Here is a 14,913-nt window from a genome sequence, read left to right as displayed (position 1 = left end):
AAACTCTTTAAGTTTGTGAATAAGTTGCTTTACTTAGCTTTTCTTGTGACCTTGATATAGGCCTACATTTTCTATTGTTGCTGTTCATTAGAAAAATTGTTCTGTAAACTTAGTCATAAAATTATCTACTGCTTATGACAGCGGTTCCGCCAACTTTTTGGTCCGGCAGCCCATCTTCATCTTGGATTTTTTCTTTCAACCCACTTGTTAAAAATAAATAGTACCAACAGAGTATCCGTCCTTCATACGGGGTTGACGTATAAGTACAAACTGCTTATTGCAGTTATACTACTTGTGATTTGCATTTGCAATGGGAGAAGACACGGTTTGAGAAAATTTGGTTCTTTTAATTTACGGTATGCTATAGTATAACAACACATCCACCATAATGTTCTACCACTGCACTATAAAAAGTAAATCATCAAATATTTGCACAATATCAAAAATTATTTATAAATTAAAAACATAAACATAACTGTAAACAATCCTACTTTGATAGTTCTCATTGTGTATCACAGCTGCTTGTAGCTCCTTGGTTAAAATTAGCTGTTGTCATAAATGCAATATAAATTTATAGTGCTGCACCCTGTTGGTAAACCTTATAACTTTTTAATGCTATTGAATATCATCAGGGCTGTGCGAATCCAGAAATTTTGGTTCGAATCCGAATCCGAATCATAGCTGTACAGATTTTATCGAATCCGAATATTTTAATTAATCCCGAGTCGAATCTGGGTCGAATCCGAATCTCAAATTTACAGCCATTATCGAACCCGGATCGAATCCGAATCTGAAATTTAAAGCTGTTATCGAATCCGAATATTTAAACCTGTTCAGAGTCAAATCCGAATCCGAGGAAAGTCAGCAGTACCAATTTTCACATTTTTAGACCACATTTTCTGGGGCTGAAATAACTTAGGGCTTAAAAAAATTCTTGAAATGGGCCAAATAAAAAAGTTATAAAATTTAGGCCTACCTATTTGAAGTTTTGAAACTAAAAAATTGGGCATTAGTTAGGCCTACCACCTAGGCCTAAGTTACTCGCTAAAAGTGATGGACTACCAATTTGTGTAGTCTAAAACATAGGCCCAGCCTATTATACACCTCGGTGTTAATCCTCCAAACAAGCCTATATCTGCATTACTATTACAAGTAACAACTAACACTGTGAGGTTAAGTTTACTGATAGCCAAGATAGGGTTTTAATGCGATGCGACCTACACTAATGTGCCTAAAGCCTAACACCAAGTTGGTCAGGTTCCTAACATGAACCAGTCAACAGCAAATCGGAGTGCACAAGTAGTTTTTTAGTGTCTAAAAAATTATATTGAAAATTATATTCAATCAGAATCTAGTAAATTTGAATATCGAATCCCAACTCGGATCTATTTCCAAGAAATTCGAATATCGAATCCGAACCTGGATCTCTTACCAGTAAATTCGAATATCGATTCCGAATCCAGTTAGAAACAGTAGATTCGTCCTCGAATCCGAATCGAATCTCTAAAAAGATTCGGATTCGATTCGTTTTTCGAACTATTCGCACAGCCCTGAATATCATATAACCAATTTTGGTATTTTGTATTTGAAACTGCTGTAAAAATTCTTTAATTCCTTTTAAATATGAATACTCATAAGGGTAACATGGGAAACTAGACAGCCACTGGGGCAGAGTCCGAAAGGATTTTTGAGATAAGAATATGTCTACTGTATATGTTATTCGGGAATGTGGGATATCATCATACCAAATTTCAGTCCAAATAATGCGTGATTGATAGGGGTCTGCGGTGCACAGATAAAGTCGGTACGGTAAGGTTCTCGCCTAATTACCATCGTCGGTTCGGTACAGTATTTTACTCGGTACAATTTCGGTTCAGTACAGCCTATAACAATTAATTACTTTAAATTCACTGTCGTTGGTTAGGAGCACATAAAAAGGTTTATCAGAGGTTTCTTTGGGATTTTCATAATTTTATTACTACGGTAATGGTGCAATAAAAACCCCATTAGCACTAGGGGTCTGCGGGTCCCCGATTTTTTCGGGTCGGGTCGGGCCAGCGGAAGGCCCGAGAGACCGGGTCGGGTCAGAGATTTTTTCGGGCCAAGATCGGGTCGGGCCAAAAAAAAAAATATTATTTTCAAAGTTATAATAAGTAATTTTCAAAGAAACACTCTTATATATATTATTACAGAGGAATTAAAACGTTAAAATTATAATTAAATATTAAGTTTGCTCACGTTTAAGAACAAAGACACAACAGAGCAAATGCCGTACTGTCACTAGCCAGAGCCAGTCGTCTACTGACAAAACAAAAGCCGTGACGCAACAGTGCAAAGAAAACGAAGTCAAAAGAAAGACTATTTATCCAGAGGTACCAGTTTAATTATTTATTGTTTATTCCATACCTAGTTTAAAATATATTTTAGTATTTTATTTACATTATAAATTATAAACAAAAGAAATATCTGATATAGTGTACAGATCTGTATCTTGTTCTTTTATTTTCCTGTGTCCTTTTTGTCATTCAGTAACAAAACAAAACACTTCTGATCGTCTGGTTCGGCATTGTATGGTCACCATTTAATTTTTTTTTAAGTATCAAGTATCAGCAAGTCTACAAAGAGGTTAGGCCTAAATATTTTATAATTTTATGAAAGTTTTTATCAGTAAAATTATTTTTTTCTTAAGTTAGATTGAGTTTCAAAAAAGATATTTCTAAGATCCAATACAATATTTACAAGACACAAACTACCATGAATTAATTTCTTTGGAAATTATCTGTAACAGTTTTATATTTTTGAATAAAGAAAATATATCTTTTTGTCTCTACTTCCTTGTTTCGTTACTTGCATTTTGTCAGCAATTGGAACAATCGTCTGGTGTAATAGGAGTGGGGGAGGGGGAGGGTCTATGACCTTGAGTGTCCCCGGGCCTGGCTCTGGTTGTGTAAGAGGGGCGGGGAGGGGAGGGGGAGGGTCTGTAACCTTGAGTGTCCCCGGGCCCGGCTGTGAGAGTGATTCATGGTTTTTTGTTTACATTCTACTACCCTTCCCCCTTCCTTCCGAGAAAAAGACCCTACAGTTTCAAAAACATCTTACAGTATAAAAACATTGAGTTGTGTTGCTAATTAGGACACTATAATGTCTCCGCTGTCTGCTTATGTTGCCAAATTAGCATTTAACTTTCTTTTCTCTTGATTTAATATAATTTTCTATATATTAAGAGTTCCTTTTCAGGTACCTAATAATTGTGATATTGTTTGACTTGAGTTTATGGATTTTTAATTCTTTTCATTTATTAGCTAAAATCAGTTGTTTTAGGATTTTAATCTCTTGCAATACCGTAGGTCTATAACTGTGTATGACATGATATATGCAATTTTTACAGTCTTTACTATAACTAACTATACCATAAACAATGTATGTGTGTTATTTATTGTTTTAGAGTTTTTAAAGTGAATTAGTTTACACACAATCTTTTCTTCAATGAGTTCTCCACTTGTCATGTTGCTTAGTCTATTACTATTTTAGGCCCTATAAAAAATAATTCCTATGTAAACCTGTAGGCCTAGTAATGCCAATAATAAATAATTCTTTATTTATGATGATGTAACTAATAATGCTATTGTAAGTGTGAGGTTTTTATACTTAGGAGGTTAGGAGGCAGGGAATGAATGATTCATATTGCATGGTGGAAACATAGAATTTTTATTTTCTTCTTGCTTGCAGTCTTTAAGCCAGTCCACAGGCCCTAAACTTGAGATAAGGTTAATTGATTTGTTTATGATCCTTTTATATTAAGTTCCATTACAAACTTGTTGTAATATAGCTGTTTAGATATTTCAACAGTTATGAAAATGGGAAAGAATGGCTTGATAAAAAAAATTATTTTCTTCTTTCTTGCAGTTGAGGCAACTCCTAAGCTGTAAATAAGTTATGAACATGAAATAATATACATAAATACAATCGTTTTTCATATGTTATTTTTAAGTAATTATAAACACAGATAGGAGTAAAAAAAAAAAAAAAAAATCTGGTAATTAATAATTTTTGGCCCGACCCGATTTTGGCCCGAAACCCGAGGACCAAAATTATCGGCCCGACCCGACCCGACCCGAACCAAAAAAGTCTGACCCGCAGACCCCTAATTAGCACTCCAAAAACCATTAATATTTTATCATGACAATAATTGTTGCAGGCAAGTCAAGTACTTGAGAACTCGTTGAGTCAGTAGAAAAATAGCTCATAGAAAGATTAATCACTTTTATTCTTTTACAACTTATGATTTATAACTAGCGAGTGGAGTATGGCGAGGGGGAAGGGGAGGGTGCAACCAAGTTATATGCAAGTTATATTCAGATTTGCACTACTTCTTTAGAGGGCTGGCTTAGCCAGGGATTCTAATAGCAGGACAATGATACAAAGTGGTATTTTGGGAATCCTTTGCCCAGTTTGACTTCAGATTTTTTTCCTGTGTAGAAACTATGAATCATCAAAAATATAATTTGATAAAATAAAATAAATCACAAATATTTTGTATTGACATTCAAATTAAAATTAATGCCATGATTTGCATTTTACATCAAAATACAACACTGCACAAACATTATATTTAGGTCATAAAGCATCTGGTTGTGCTGTTTAAGAAAAGAAGTAGGGGTCTGCGGTGCACCGAAAAAAAGTCGGTACGGTACAAGCTTAATTACCGTCATTGGTTCGGTACAGCATTATTATAATAATAAATTACTTTCAGTTTACTATTGAGCACATAAAAGTCTTATCAGATGTTTGTTTACGATCTTCATAATTTATTACTAAGGTGATGATGCAATAAAAACCCCATTAGCAGTCCAAAATCCATTAACATTTTATCACGGGGCAATAATTGTTGTATTCAAGTACTTCCAAGAACTGTTGAGTTTTATCAATTTTATTTCTTTACGACTTTCCCCAATTCTGTTTTATCATAAAAATAATAGTTTTATGATGACTGTTAAATGTTATCTCTAACTCAGTCAGTATTTTCGTGAATATTCAATTTGCCGCTGGCCATTGCCTACTGTCATAAAACTGTTTACGGCTACATATTAAACTTGTAACTAATCTACAATCTTATTTTATATGTTAAAATATTTGTTATAGATATTTTATCTTTCTATTGACGAAACCACAAGCATAGTTGTTGATAGTTGTTGTTGTTTGCATATTTTTTTCGTTATGCAAGCCTACTTGGTCTCAAATTATGTCATTGCATGTTCTGTATCTTGTCTTATATTGTTAGATGTGGCTGTTTAAGGCTTAAATGTTTTTTAGTTTCCTGTATTTTTGATTGTGCTGAAGGTACTTTATGCAATCTAAATCTTATGAACTAGATAGTGATTTTGCTACCCTCATTTTAACCTAATCAATTTATATATAGGCCCTCCTAAATAATTAGGTCTAGGCCTGGGTCTTTTGATTCTTTGGAAGAGCTTTAAAATATACTAAGAAAATTGGATTGAGTCTGAGATAAACTAATGATTGATATGATTGATATTGTGGATGTTAACTTTGTAAATGAAAAGACATTGTGGATGTTAACTTTGTAAATGAAAAGACAATAATCTTACTCTGTGATAATCCAAATTTTAGTTTAAGAAAAAAAACTTTGCAAGAGTTGTATCCATCTTATAACTAGTTTTGAAGCTGATAAAAAAAAGATGCCCGTTGCCATTGCTTCATCATAACCTCCAGTTTTTCATTGTCGTCTGCTGTGAACAGCTGGCAAAACTACACTGTCTTCGTACTGAATGCTTTTATATGTTTTTAAAAATTTAAAAAACTAGACATTGTGTTGGTTGGAAATAATTTACCAGTTTTGTGAAATTATCTTGTCAACCTATTGAACTAATGTATTATTATCAATTGCATGCATCCAACGTTTTTCATTTTAAATCTTACAAATATTTATACTCTCCACATATTTATAATTTATTTTCTACTTTTTAGTGCGTTTAATAACGTTATGTTTAAAAAACGTTTTTTATTTATAAATTATTATCTACTTTTTAGTTTTTAATGTGTGTGGATGTTAAATGTATTTCAAGCATCTATATCAGATTAAGACAGAGCATGGTGTCTACTCTCCGGGAAATTCGGGAAAACCGGGAAACCTCCGGGAATTTTAACTTACCTTGAAATATCCTGGAAAACTCCAGGAATCCACCCAAACCTCCGGGAATCCGGAGCCCGTTTATCGGAATCGTCGGCTAACCGAAACACTACCGCTTTTGTTGCCGCGATTGCGGGAGACGATTAACGGTGTCGCCGAAACCGCAGGATGCTCACGGGTATTGCCGCGATCGCGGTAGACGATTATCGGTATCGGTGAAACCACAAGTTTGCCTCACGGGTATTGCCGCGACCGCAAGAAACGATTATCGGTGTTGCCCAAACCTCAAGATATGCGCACGGGTATTGCCGTGATCGCGGGAAACGATTATCGGTGTCGCCGAAACCGCAAGATATCCTCACGGGTATTGCCGCGATCGCAGGAGACGATTATCGGTGTTGCAGAAACCGCAAGATATGCTCACGGGTATTGCCGCGCTCGCGGTAGACGATTATCGGTGTCGCCTAAACCGCAAGATATGACGACGGGTGTTCCTGCGATCGTGGGAGACGATTATTGGTGTTGCCGAAACCGCGAGATATGACGACGGGTATTGCCGCGATCGCGGGAGACGATTATCGGTGTCGCCGAAACGGCGAGATATGCCGACGGGGTTTGACGCGATCGTGGGAGACGATTATCGGTGTCGCCGAAACCGCAAAGTTAGCTCACGGGTGTTGCAGCGATCGCGGGAAACGATTACCGGTGTCGCTGAAATGATAAAATATGCGAACCTGTTTTAGCAAAAAAAACCGCGATCGGTTGCCGGTGTTGACGAGACTGCAAGATATGCTCAGTGGTATTCCCACGATCGCGGGAGATGAAAACTGGTGTCTCCTTATCTACCAGTTATACTTTTTTATTATGTTGTTTAAAATATTAATCTTTGGAAAAGTTTTGTTTCAAATAATAATAATGATAATTTTTGTTAGCGGGTTGCGATTAGTTGAGCGGGTTGCGATAGTAGCTCTTAAAATTCAGGAATTCGTCTTGAATTCTCCTGGAAAACTCCTTCAATTTTTCAAACCAGGTTTAGTAGACACCATGCAGAGGCATGTAGGAAATCTAAGGTTTATTTGAGTTTCTTTTCATATAATTATGTATTAGATTGAGTGTATGGCCTACCTACTAACTATAAATATATCAATCTATTTAATTTATTGTTTACTTTATAGAATACTAATTAAATAACAAATGACATTATTAACAAACACCTTTATACAGCATCTGCAATCAGATTGTTTATCTTTATTTTGAAATGTTTGTTTGTATAAATAATCTTTATAAATAATCACCTGTACCTCTTAACTTCTGCTCTTCGAACTGTCAAATTTTAGTATATACAGCTGAATTAAAAATTAATTGATATATTTACATTCTTTCAAAATGTAAACATGGAAAATTTGGAAGCCCATGGGGCGTAGCCCAAGGGAAATATGAAAATTAAATGATATAATATTGCATTTTCATCCATTTGTGAGCTATGTTTTAAGTTACAAGTCTCTAAGCTCATCGGGAAGTATCAAACTTTGCAAGAAAGCGAGTTAATAAAAACAAGCCCATGGGGCGTAGCCCAAGGGAAATATGAAAATTAAATGATATAATATTGCATTCTCATCCATTTGTGAGCTATGTTTCAAGTTTCAAGTCTCTAGCTCATCGGGAACATAGTATAAAATTGATTGCAAAATTTGTATCGGACAAGAAAGCAAGCTAATAAAAACGATTTAAAATATTGTTACACAATTGGTTAAAAATTAGAGTAAATGTTTCCCATCTAAAATTTTTTTTATGCACAATTAGGGTACTGGTACCTTTTTGTATAAAAAAAATACATCTTTACTTGAAGACCTTATAATACGTATGTAAAGCAGTTTGTCGTAAATAAAACATAAAGATATAATTTATTACATGTAAAAAAAATTTAATGTTTCTACTGTTTCCACAAACAGATCTTTGGGACAGGGCCCTGATGGAGTTTTCAAAATTTTATTTCACACAAACATCCCCGGACACAGCCTATAGAACAACTTCCAAAAGTTTCATCACAATCGGATGGCCGCTTCAGTAAAGTATAAAGGACAAAAAACGACGGACATTGGATTTTATATAGGGTTGGGTAGGTTCCATATTTTTTCGGTTCCGATACCGGATCCCTGATTTTGGTTCCGGTTCTTCCCCCTCCTTTAACAAAATGTATATGGATAGGCAATGTCACATTATATTCCGACTTTAGTTTCCAGATGTTTTGAGAAAAAGACGATGTTTTGGTTGCCGTGTTATGTTTTGTTGTCGTTTGCTACTATATTTTCTTTTTGAAAATTTATTTTTATCTATTAGTCTATTAGACTACGTATTCAGGTGTACAAAATAATAGGCCTAAATAATGACTAACTTGTCGGTTTGATGTGTTCGCAGCAATGTTTTGAAGGCTATCTGTTATGGAAACTAAGTCATTGTAATAGACCTAGTGAGTAATTTTGCTTCTATTCCTTTATCAAATTTATGACTTAAAGTTATCCCAAAAATTATGTTAATCATACTAAAGTTTGTATTTTCTTTTTTGCCATAATATTTAGAAATTGGCTATTTTAGATACTTAATTTAGTGTCAATTACTTATAAAAATAGGGGCACGAGCATTATTTTCATATTTTTATTTTGTAGTTTCTATCTCTCTAAATCATAAAATAGTTATAAAAACCCGATTATTTATGCTGAACTATTATGAGCATGTTATATAGTTAATCAATTATAACTATGTGCACGCTCATTCTTCCCGTATGTGGACGAAACGAAGGTAGGAAATAAGGCTTAGCTGATAGTAAGGCGACCAGTATTAACAGTATTTTCTTGCCCTAAACACGCAAGAAAATATTAATATATCTGTTAAAATGTAAATGCACTGAATATATTTTAATATACTGACCTTTGTAAAGTAATAATTCAAGATCAATCCCAGGTGAAATTTTGTGCACAAACAACTAACTGTTCTAGCAGTAAAAAATAACCTGATTTCCTCCACTTTTTGATCCGTGCTGGAAATAATGTCCAATGTTTGATCTCTTCCCGTGACCCACGCAAATGCTCCCGCGATCCCTCTGCTGGGTTGCAACCCATAGTTTGAGAACCGCTGGCTTCAGGGATGAAACCTTATTTTAAGATTTGTTGTCGGATTGAATATTATTTACCTTAGAAAGTCTAGTTTAAAAATGTTGTTATCATTGGCACTTGACATAATTTTAATTTGTTGTTTTCTTTATGTCTGTTGGTCGCTCAGAAGTAACCTCTATTAGACTTGGCCTGCGCAAGAGGAAGCGTGAAGAGACACCTCAAAGCACTGAGCCCCAAGTGTCTGAGTCTTGGGTGGACGAGAATAAGCTGGAACTGTGGGAGATCAAACAGTTCGGAGAAAAGTGAGTGGGCCAACTGTAGCTAAGGATGATTTTAATCTGTACGAGAATTATAGTTTTCCATTATGATCTAAACACCACTGCCGCAGAAAACCTTTAAGAAAATGAATTTCCACATAGCGAAACGGATATTTTATCAGTTTTGGGATTTATTGACTTGGTATCTCAATTACTCAACCTTGCATAGCATGACTAATAAATCAAGCTTTGTTGCTCACCACTACATTTTACTCAAATGTTTCCTTAAACATGTGAAATTTATTCGCTAGTAAATAACATTAATCAGTGCCTAGATTTACAGGAAAGGTTATAACGTTTTTTGTTAGTGAACATGTTGAAATGTAATAGCTTGTTATGTAATTAATACATTTTCCAATTTTTTCTAAAATGTATCCATTAATAAGCAAACTACAAGCTTACTACTTATTCTATTTAAGATTGAGTATCACATTCATATAAAAGTAAAAGAGTAAACTTGAATAGTTTGCTGGTCTATGATTCAAAAACAATGTACATAGTTTGATATATTTTAATCAAATTCAGCATAATTATGTATTTATTTTGTACTAAGCCAAGAGGGTAGTTTTTTTTTAGTAAGGCAGTTTGTGCGTACACCGCAACGAGGATCCTTGCCAAACTTACTGGCAATTTGTGAACAGAACGGTGCAATTTGCAGCTCTCTAAATGACGTTTACACTTAGCTGTGTTTTGGAAATTTTTTTTAAATTATTGAATTTCTTGCTACATGCAAGATAAGGTCACTAATATGTATTTTGACTCCAAGATGCATATCGGCAGCAGACATTCATCGCCAGATGACTGAAGTTTAAGGCCCTAATGAGATAAAGTGAGGGTAAAGCTCAGAAATGGGTTAGGGAATTTAAATTTTGGAAAGAAAATTTAGTTTTTGGTGATTATCCATACTTTTGACAGAAAACCACAAAGGTAAATGTTTTCACAGAATTTTTACAATCTCTAACCCATTTCTGCACCACACAACTGATGTGACTTATTATGCAAGCTAAATAAAAATTCACTTATATAGATGGTAATGTTTTTATCTGCAGTATTTAACATCACTTTGCCCAGTTAAACATACCAAATACTATATAGCTTGTAATTTTCACCTACATGTCTTTTAGAATGGAGAGAGCCCAGACGATTGCTGGTTCTGGTACTCGTTCTCGCAGTGTGGTAGCAGCTACAAAAACGGGCACTGTTGAGGTGAAAGTAGAAGCTAAAGCAACTCCTGAAGAAATCAAGGATAAGTTGGAGCAACAACTGAAGATACAACGAGCTGCTCACCAACAGAAACGGACTGGAGACAAACCTGCAGTTACCCCCACTACTACGGCTCAGCAAGCCATCAAGTTGGTGCCTAACTCTAGCCAACAAGGTAAAGTTCAAGAACCTACAGGTTGTAATAAAATTTGTTCAGAAACTTATAAGGCAGTTTAGGAGCTAGAGTTTATTGTACTCCTTGCCTCGGAAGATATTGGCTTCCAAATTGGTTTCACAAGCTCGAGTTTTCATAAGCTACGGAGTAAACTGGTATACTCAACCAGGAATAAAAGCTGGGTTTAAAAGTTGGCTTCTCAACCCCAATTACATAAGGTAGTCATGGCTTTTGATGATGAACTTGATACGCTCCAACTTAGACCTGGTAGGTGGCAGGTAGATTAGATGACTTCATGTCCTAGGTATTATAACATTAGCTTGTTTATTTTTATTATTTTTGAGAAATAATGTTTTATTATGGTTCTTCATTAACCCCTTAGCTGCCAATATATTTGACCTTACTGGAAGCCCCACTGCCATGTTTTTTTTTTTTCCTCTTTTGTGTGGATTTCAACAAATTCTGTAATAATTTATAAAAAAAAACGTTTTTAAACGCTCTAAAAAGTAGAAAATAATTTATATATATGTGGAGAGTATAAATACTTGTAAGATTTAAAACGAAAAACGTGGGGTGCATGCAATAGATAATTTACAATATCCTTCTAAATTCTAAATTATAACACCTATTGAACTAATGTATTATTATCAATTGCATGCACCCCACGTTTTTCGTTTTAAATCTTACAAGTATTTATACTCTCCACATATATATAAATTATTTTTTTCCTTTTTAGTGCGTTTAAAAACGTTTTGTTTTAAAAAAGTTTTTTTATTTATAAATTATTTTCTACTTTTTAGTTTTTAATGTGTGTGGATGTTAAATCTATTTCAAGCATCTATATCAGATTAAGAAAAGAGGCATGTGGGAAATCTAAGGTTTATTTGAGTTTCTTTTCATATAATTATGTATTGGATTGAATGTATGGCCTACCAACTAACTATAAACATTGACTTTATATCTACACCTATAAATATATCAATCTATTTAATTTATTGTTTACTTTATAGAATACTAAATAAACACACAATTTACATTATTAACAAACACCTTTATCTGCAATCATATTGTTTATATTTATTTTAAAATGTTTGTTCGTATAAATAATCTTTTGAGAGCATAACCTGTACCTCTTAACCTCTGCTCTTCAAACTGTCAAATTTAAGTATTCACAGCTGACTAAAATAATTGATATAGGCTATTTACTTTCTTTCAAAATGTAAACATGGAAAATTTGGAAGCCCGTGGGGCGTAGCCCAAAGGAAAATATGAAAATTAAATGATATAATATTGCATTGTCATCCATTTGTGAGCTATGTTTCAAGTCTCTAGCTCATCGGGAACTACGTTTAAAATTGATATCAAAATTTGTAGGAAAGCGAGCTAATAAAAACAAGCCCATGGGGCGTAGCCCAAGGGATATATAAAAATTAAATGATATAATATTGCATTCTCATCCATTTTTGAGCTATGTTTCAACTTTCAAGTCTCTAGCTCATCGGGAAGTATCAAAATTTGCAAGAAAGCAAGTTAATAAAAACAAGCCCATGGGGCGTAGCCCAAGGGAAATATGAAAATTAAATGATTTAATATTGCATTGTCTTCCATTTGTGAGCTATGTTTCAAGTTCCAAGTCTCCAGCTCATCGGAAAGTTAGCATAAAATTGATTGCAAAATTTGTACCGGACAAGAAAGCGAGCTAATAAAAACGTTTTAAAAATGTGCAACTATTTACCAAACATAGCCTATTATTGCAACATTTCATCTGCCATTATATTATGATTCACAGGCAATAAATATAGTGCAACACAACAGATTCGCGTTATACAATAAGCTACATCAAGCGAAATACGAGAATTGCAGCTGTGGCTGATGCACGCATGTGGTTTAGTAATAAGTACCAAAAACATCTGTCACGTAGCAGCAGTACTGCATTATCCTAGTCTGAGGAATAACCACCAGAGCTAAGCTAAATATTGTTCAACAAGGTAGCAGACATCCAGCAGAGGGGCAAGATATAGACATCACCTTGTAGGCCTATGTTCATTATTTTTAACTAGGGATGGACGAGATTGGATTTTTAGTTCGAGACGAGACGAGACGAGATTTTTTATTTCTCATAAAATTTTGAGACGAGATCGAGACGGGATTTCCCTTCTCATACACAACGGGAAATGCACGTTCAAAATTTTTACCTGATTTTGTAACATTGTTAGATGACTGTTTAAATACAAATATAATGATAATAGGCAAGAATATTTACAATCTTTTATTAAAAAACATCAGCATAACATTTTTTTATTAATCACGCCTAACTTATTAAAAATGCCTACGATTAGTGTCGTGCGCCAGGATGGTGGGCAAAGACGAACAACAATTATAAATACTATTCTTTATTAAACACAAGCTGTATTATCATACTTTTGGATAAATCCAAATATTTTCACAGTGTTACATAGTTACACTAAATTATCATAATTTATTATTGTTACTTTAAAATAAACCAACAGCATCATGGCTGAGTGAGCTCACTGATATTCGAGAAAGGTTTGTAATTAAGTCCTAAGTTTTGTCGGTAGCTATAAATTTATAAGTTAAAACATTACAACAAGTATTAGTGAACTTGGCTGATTTAGCAGTAACCCGAGGGACTACTTACAACTGAGAAGGTGAGTGCTACCAGCAGGAGTCTGTAGAAGAGAATGATCTCTTCTTCAGCTAAAAACCTATGAGTTGCAAAAATCCCCTCTCTTAGTTTCGCCATAATCTACATTGCCATATTTGGTAAATCCTTGAAATAAACGATTCCTATTGGTTAGTCTATTCGAGGACAACAACAGGATGCTCATATCTGTATGTAAGCGCGTGGCGACTGATAATCATAACTGGACCAACTATCCTTTTAAATAAAATTATTTAAACAATAAAATTTTAGAAAAATATAATTTATATTAAAACCAATCTAAATAAATTCCAACTAAAATTCGAATATATATCTATATATAGTGATGACAGCATCACATTAGGAAACATAGTGATATCAGTTAGGATAGAGTTCAACTTATCCTAAAATAAAATAAATCATAAAATAAAAGCAATATTAATTTTTATAAAATAGTTAGGTACTTGTTTTGACTTTTTATAGTAATAAACATTACTCACACTGCTTACATTTAACAAAACTTCTCAAATGTTATTAAAGTAATATTATTAAAATAATTAAAGTAATATTTACATTTAAAGAATTAATTAAATAAGAACGCCTTCGCAAAGGAAACGCAACTACAACACGCTCCTGTATTGCGGGTATTGCATTGACTTTCTGCAGGCTTTTTGAATTTTTTTTTTTTTTTTTTTTTTTTTTTTTTTTTTTTTTTTTTTTATTCTTGTCTCAATAAAAATCTTGGCCAAAAAGAAATCTCGTCTCGTGTAACGAGATTTAAAATTTCCCGAAAATTTCCCGAAATTTCGAGACTTGACCATCCCTATTTTTAACATCTCAAAAAATTAAACATCACGAGCAATCATCAGTCCCCTGGTACTTAATATTATGTAAGCCAATATGAATTTGGTTAAAGTGATTTATTGGTATGGAAACAGCTTATGTGAGAGTGGAGTGTTAAAGTAAAAATGTGATATTTCCAGAGGGGACATTTAAGGTGGTTCACAAAGTTGCAATTCCTCCAACACCAGCCAGCAAGAGTACCCTTACTTCTCTACTTACCTCCACTCCTACTAACACGGGCAAAGTGGTGGGGACACGTAGAATATTCATGACCAAAAGTGAGTAAACTGATAAACGAGCAAAACAGACAGTTGCGATCCAAGGAAATGTCGGTACCGGATCCGGAACTGGATCTTGAAGAAATAGGATCCAGATTTGAATCCGAATCCATATAGGGGTTTTTTTCCTTCAAGGACAGGTTTTTAAATAACTCATATGGCTAGGTAATG

General features: G+C 34.1%; 1 protein-coding gene across 1 annotated transcript in view; it reads left to right on the top strand.

Annotated features, from left to right (window-relative positions):
- LOC128994296 (nucleosome-remodeling factor subunit NURF301) overlaps positions 1-14,913 on the top strand; it is a 164,464-nt gene that overhangs the window by 64,758 nt on the left and 84,793 nt on the right. The window contains exons 21-23 of the mRNA XM_054418767.1: positions 9,431-9,566; positions 10,706-10,959; positions 14,605-14,742. Coding sequence (XP_054274742.1) covers positions 9,431-9,566; positions 10,706-10,959; positions 14,605-14,742 — 528 coding nt within the window. The remainder of the gene's footprint in view (positions 1-9,430; positions 9,567-10,705; positions 10,960-14,604; positions 14,743-14,913) is intronic.

The sequence above is a fragment of the Macrosteles quadrilineatus genome, unplaced genomic scaffold, assembly GCF_028750875.1.
Source record: "Macrosteles quadrilineatus isolate MER2022 unplaced genomic scaffold, UCM_ALF_1.0 Scaffold_1__1_contigs__length_201487025, whole genome shotgun sequence".
NCBI classification, from domain to species: Eukaryota; Metazoa; Arthropoda; class Insecta; order Hemiptera; family Cicadellidae; genus Macrosteles; species Macrosteles quadrilineatus.
The sequence above is the reverse complement of the archived record's forward strand: the minus strand, read 5'-3'. Positions and strand labels throughout refer to the sequence as shown.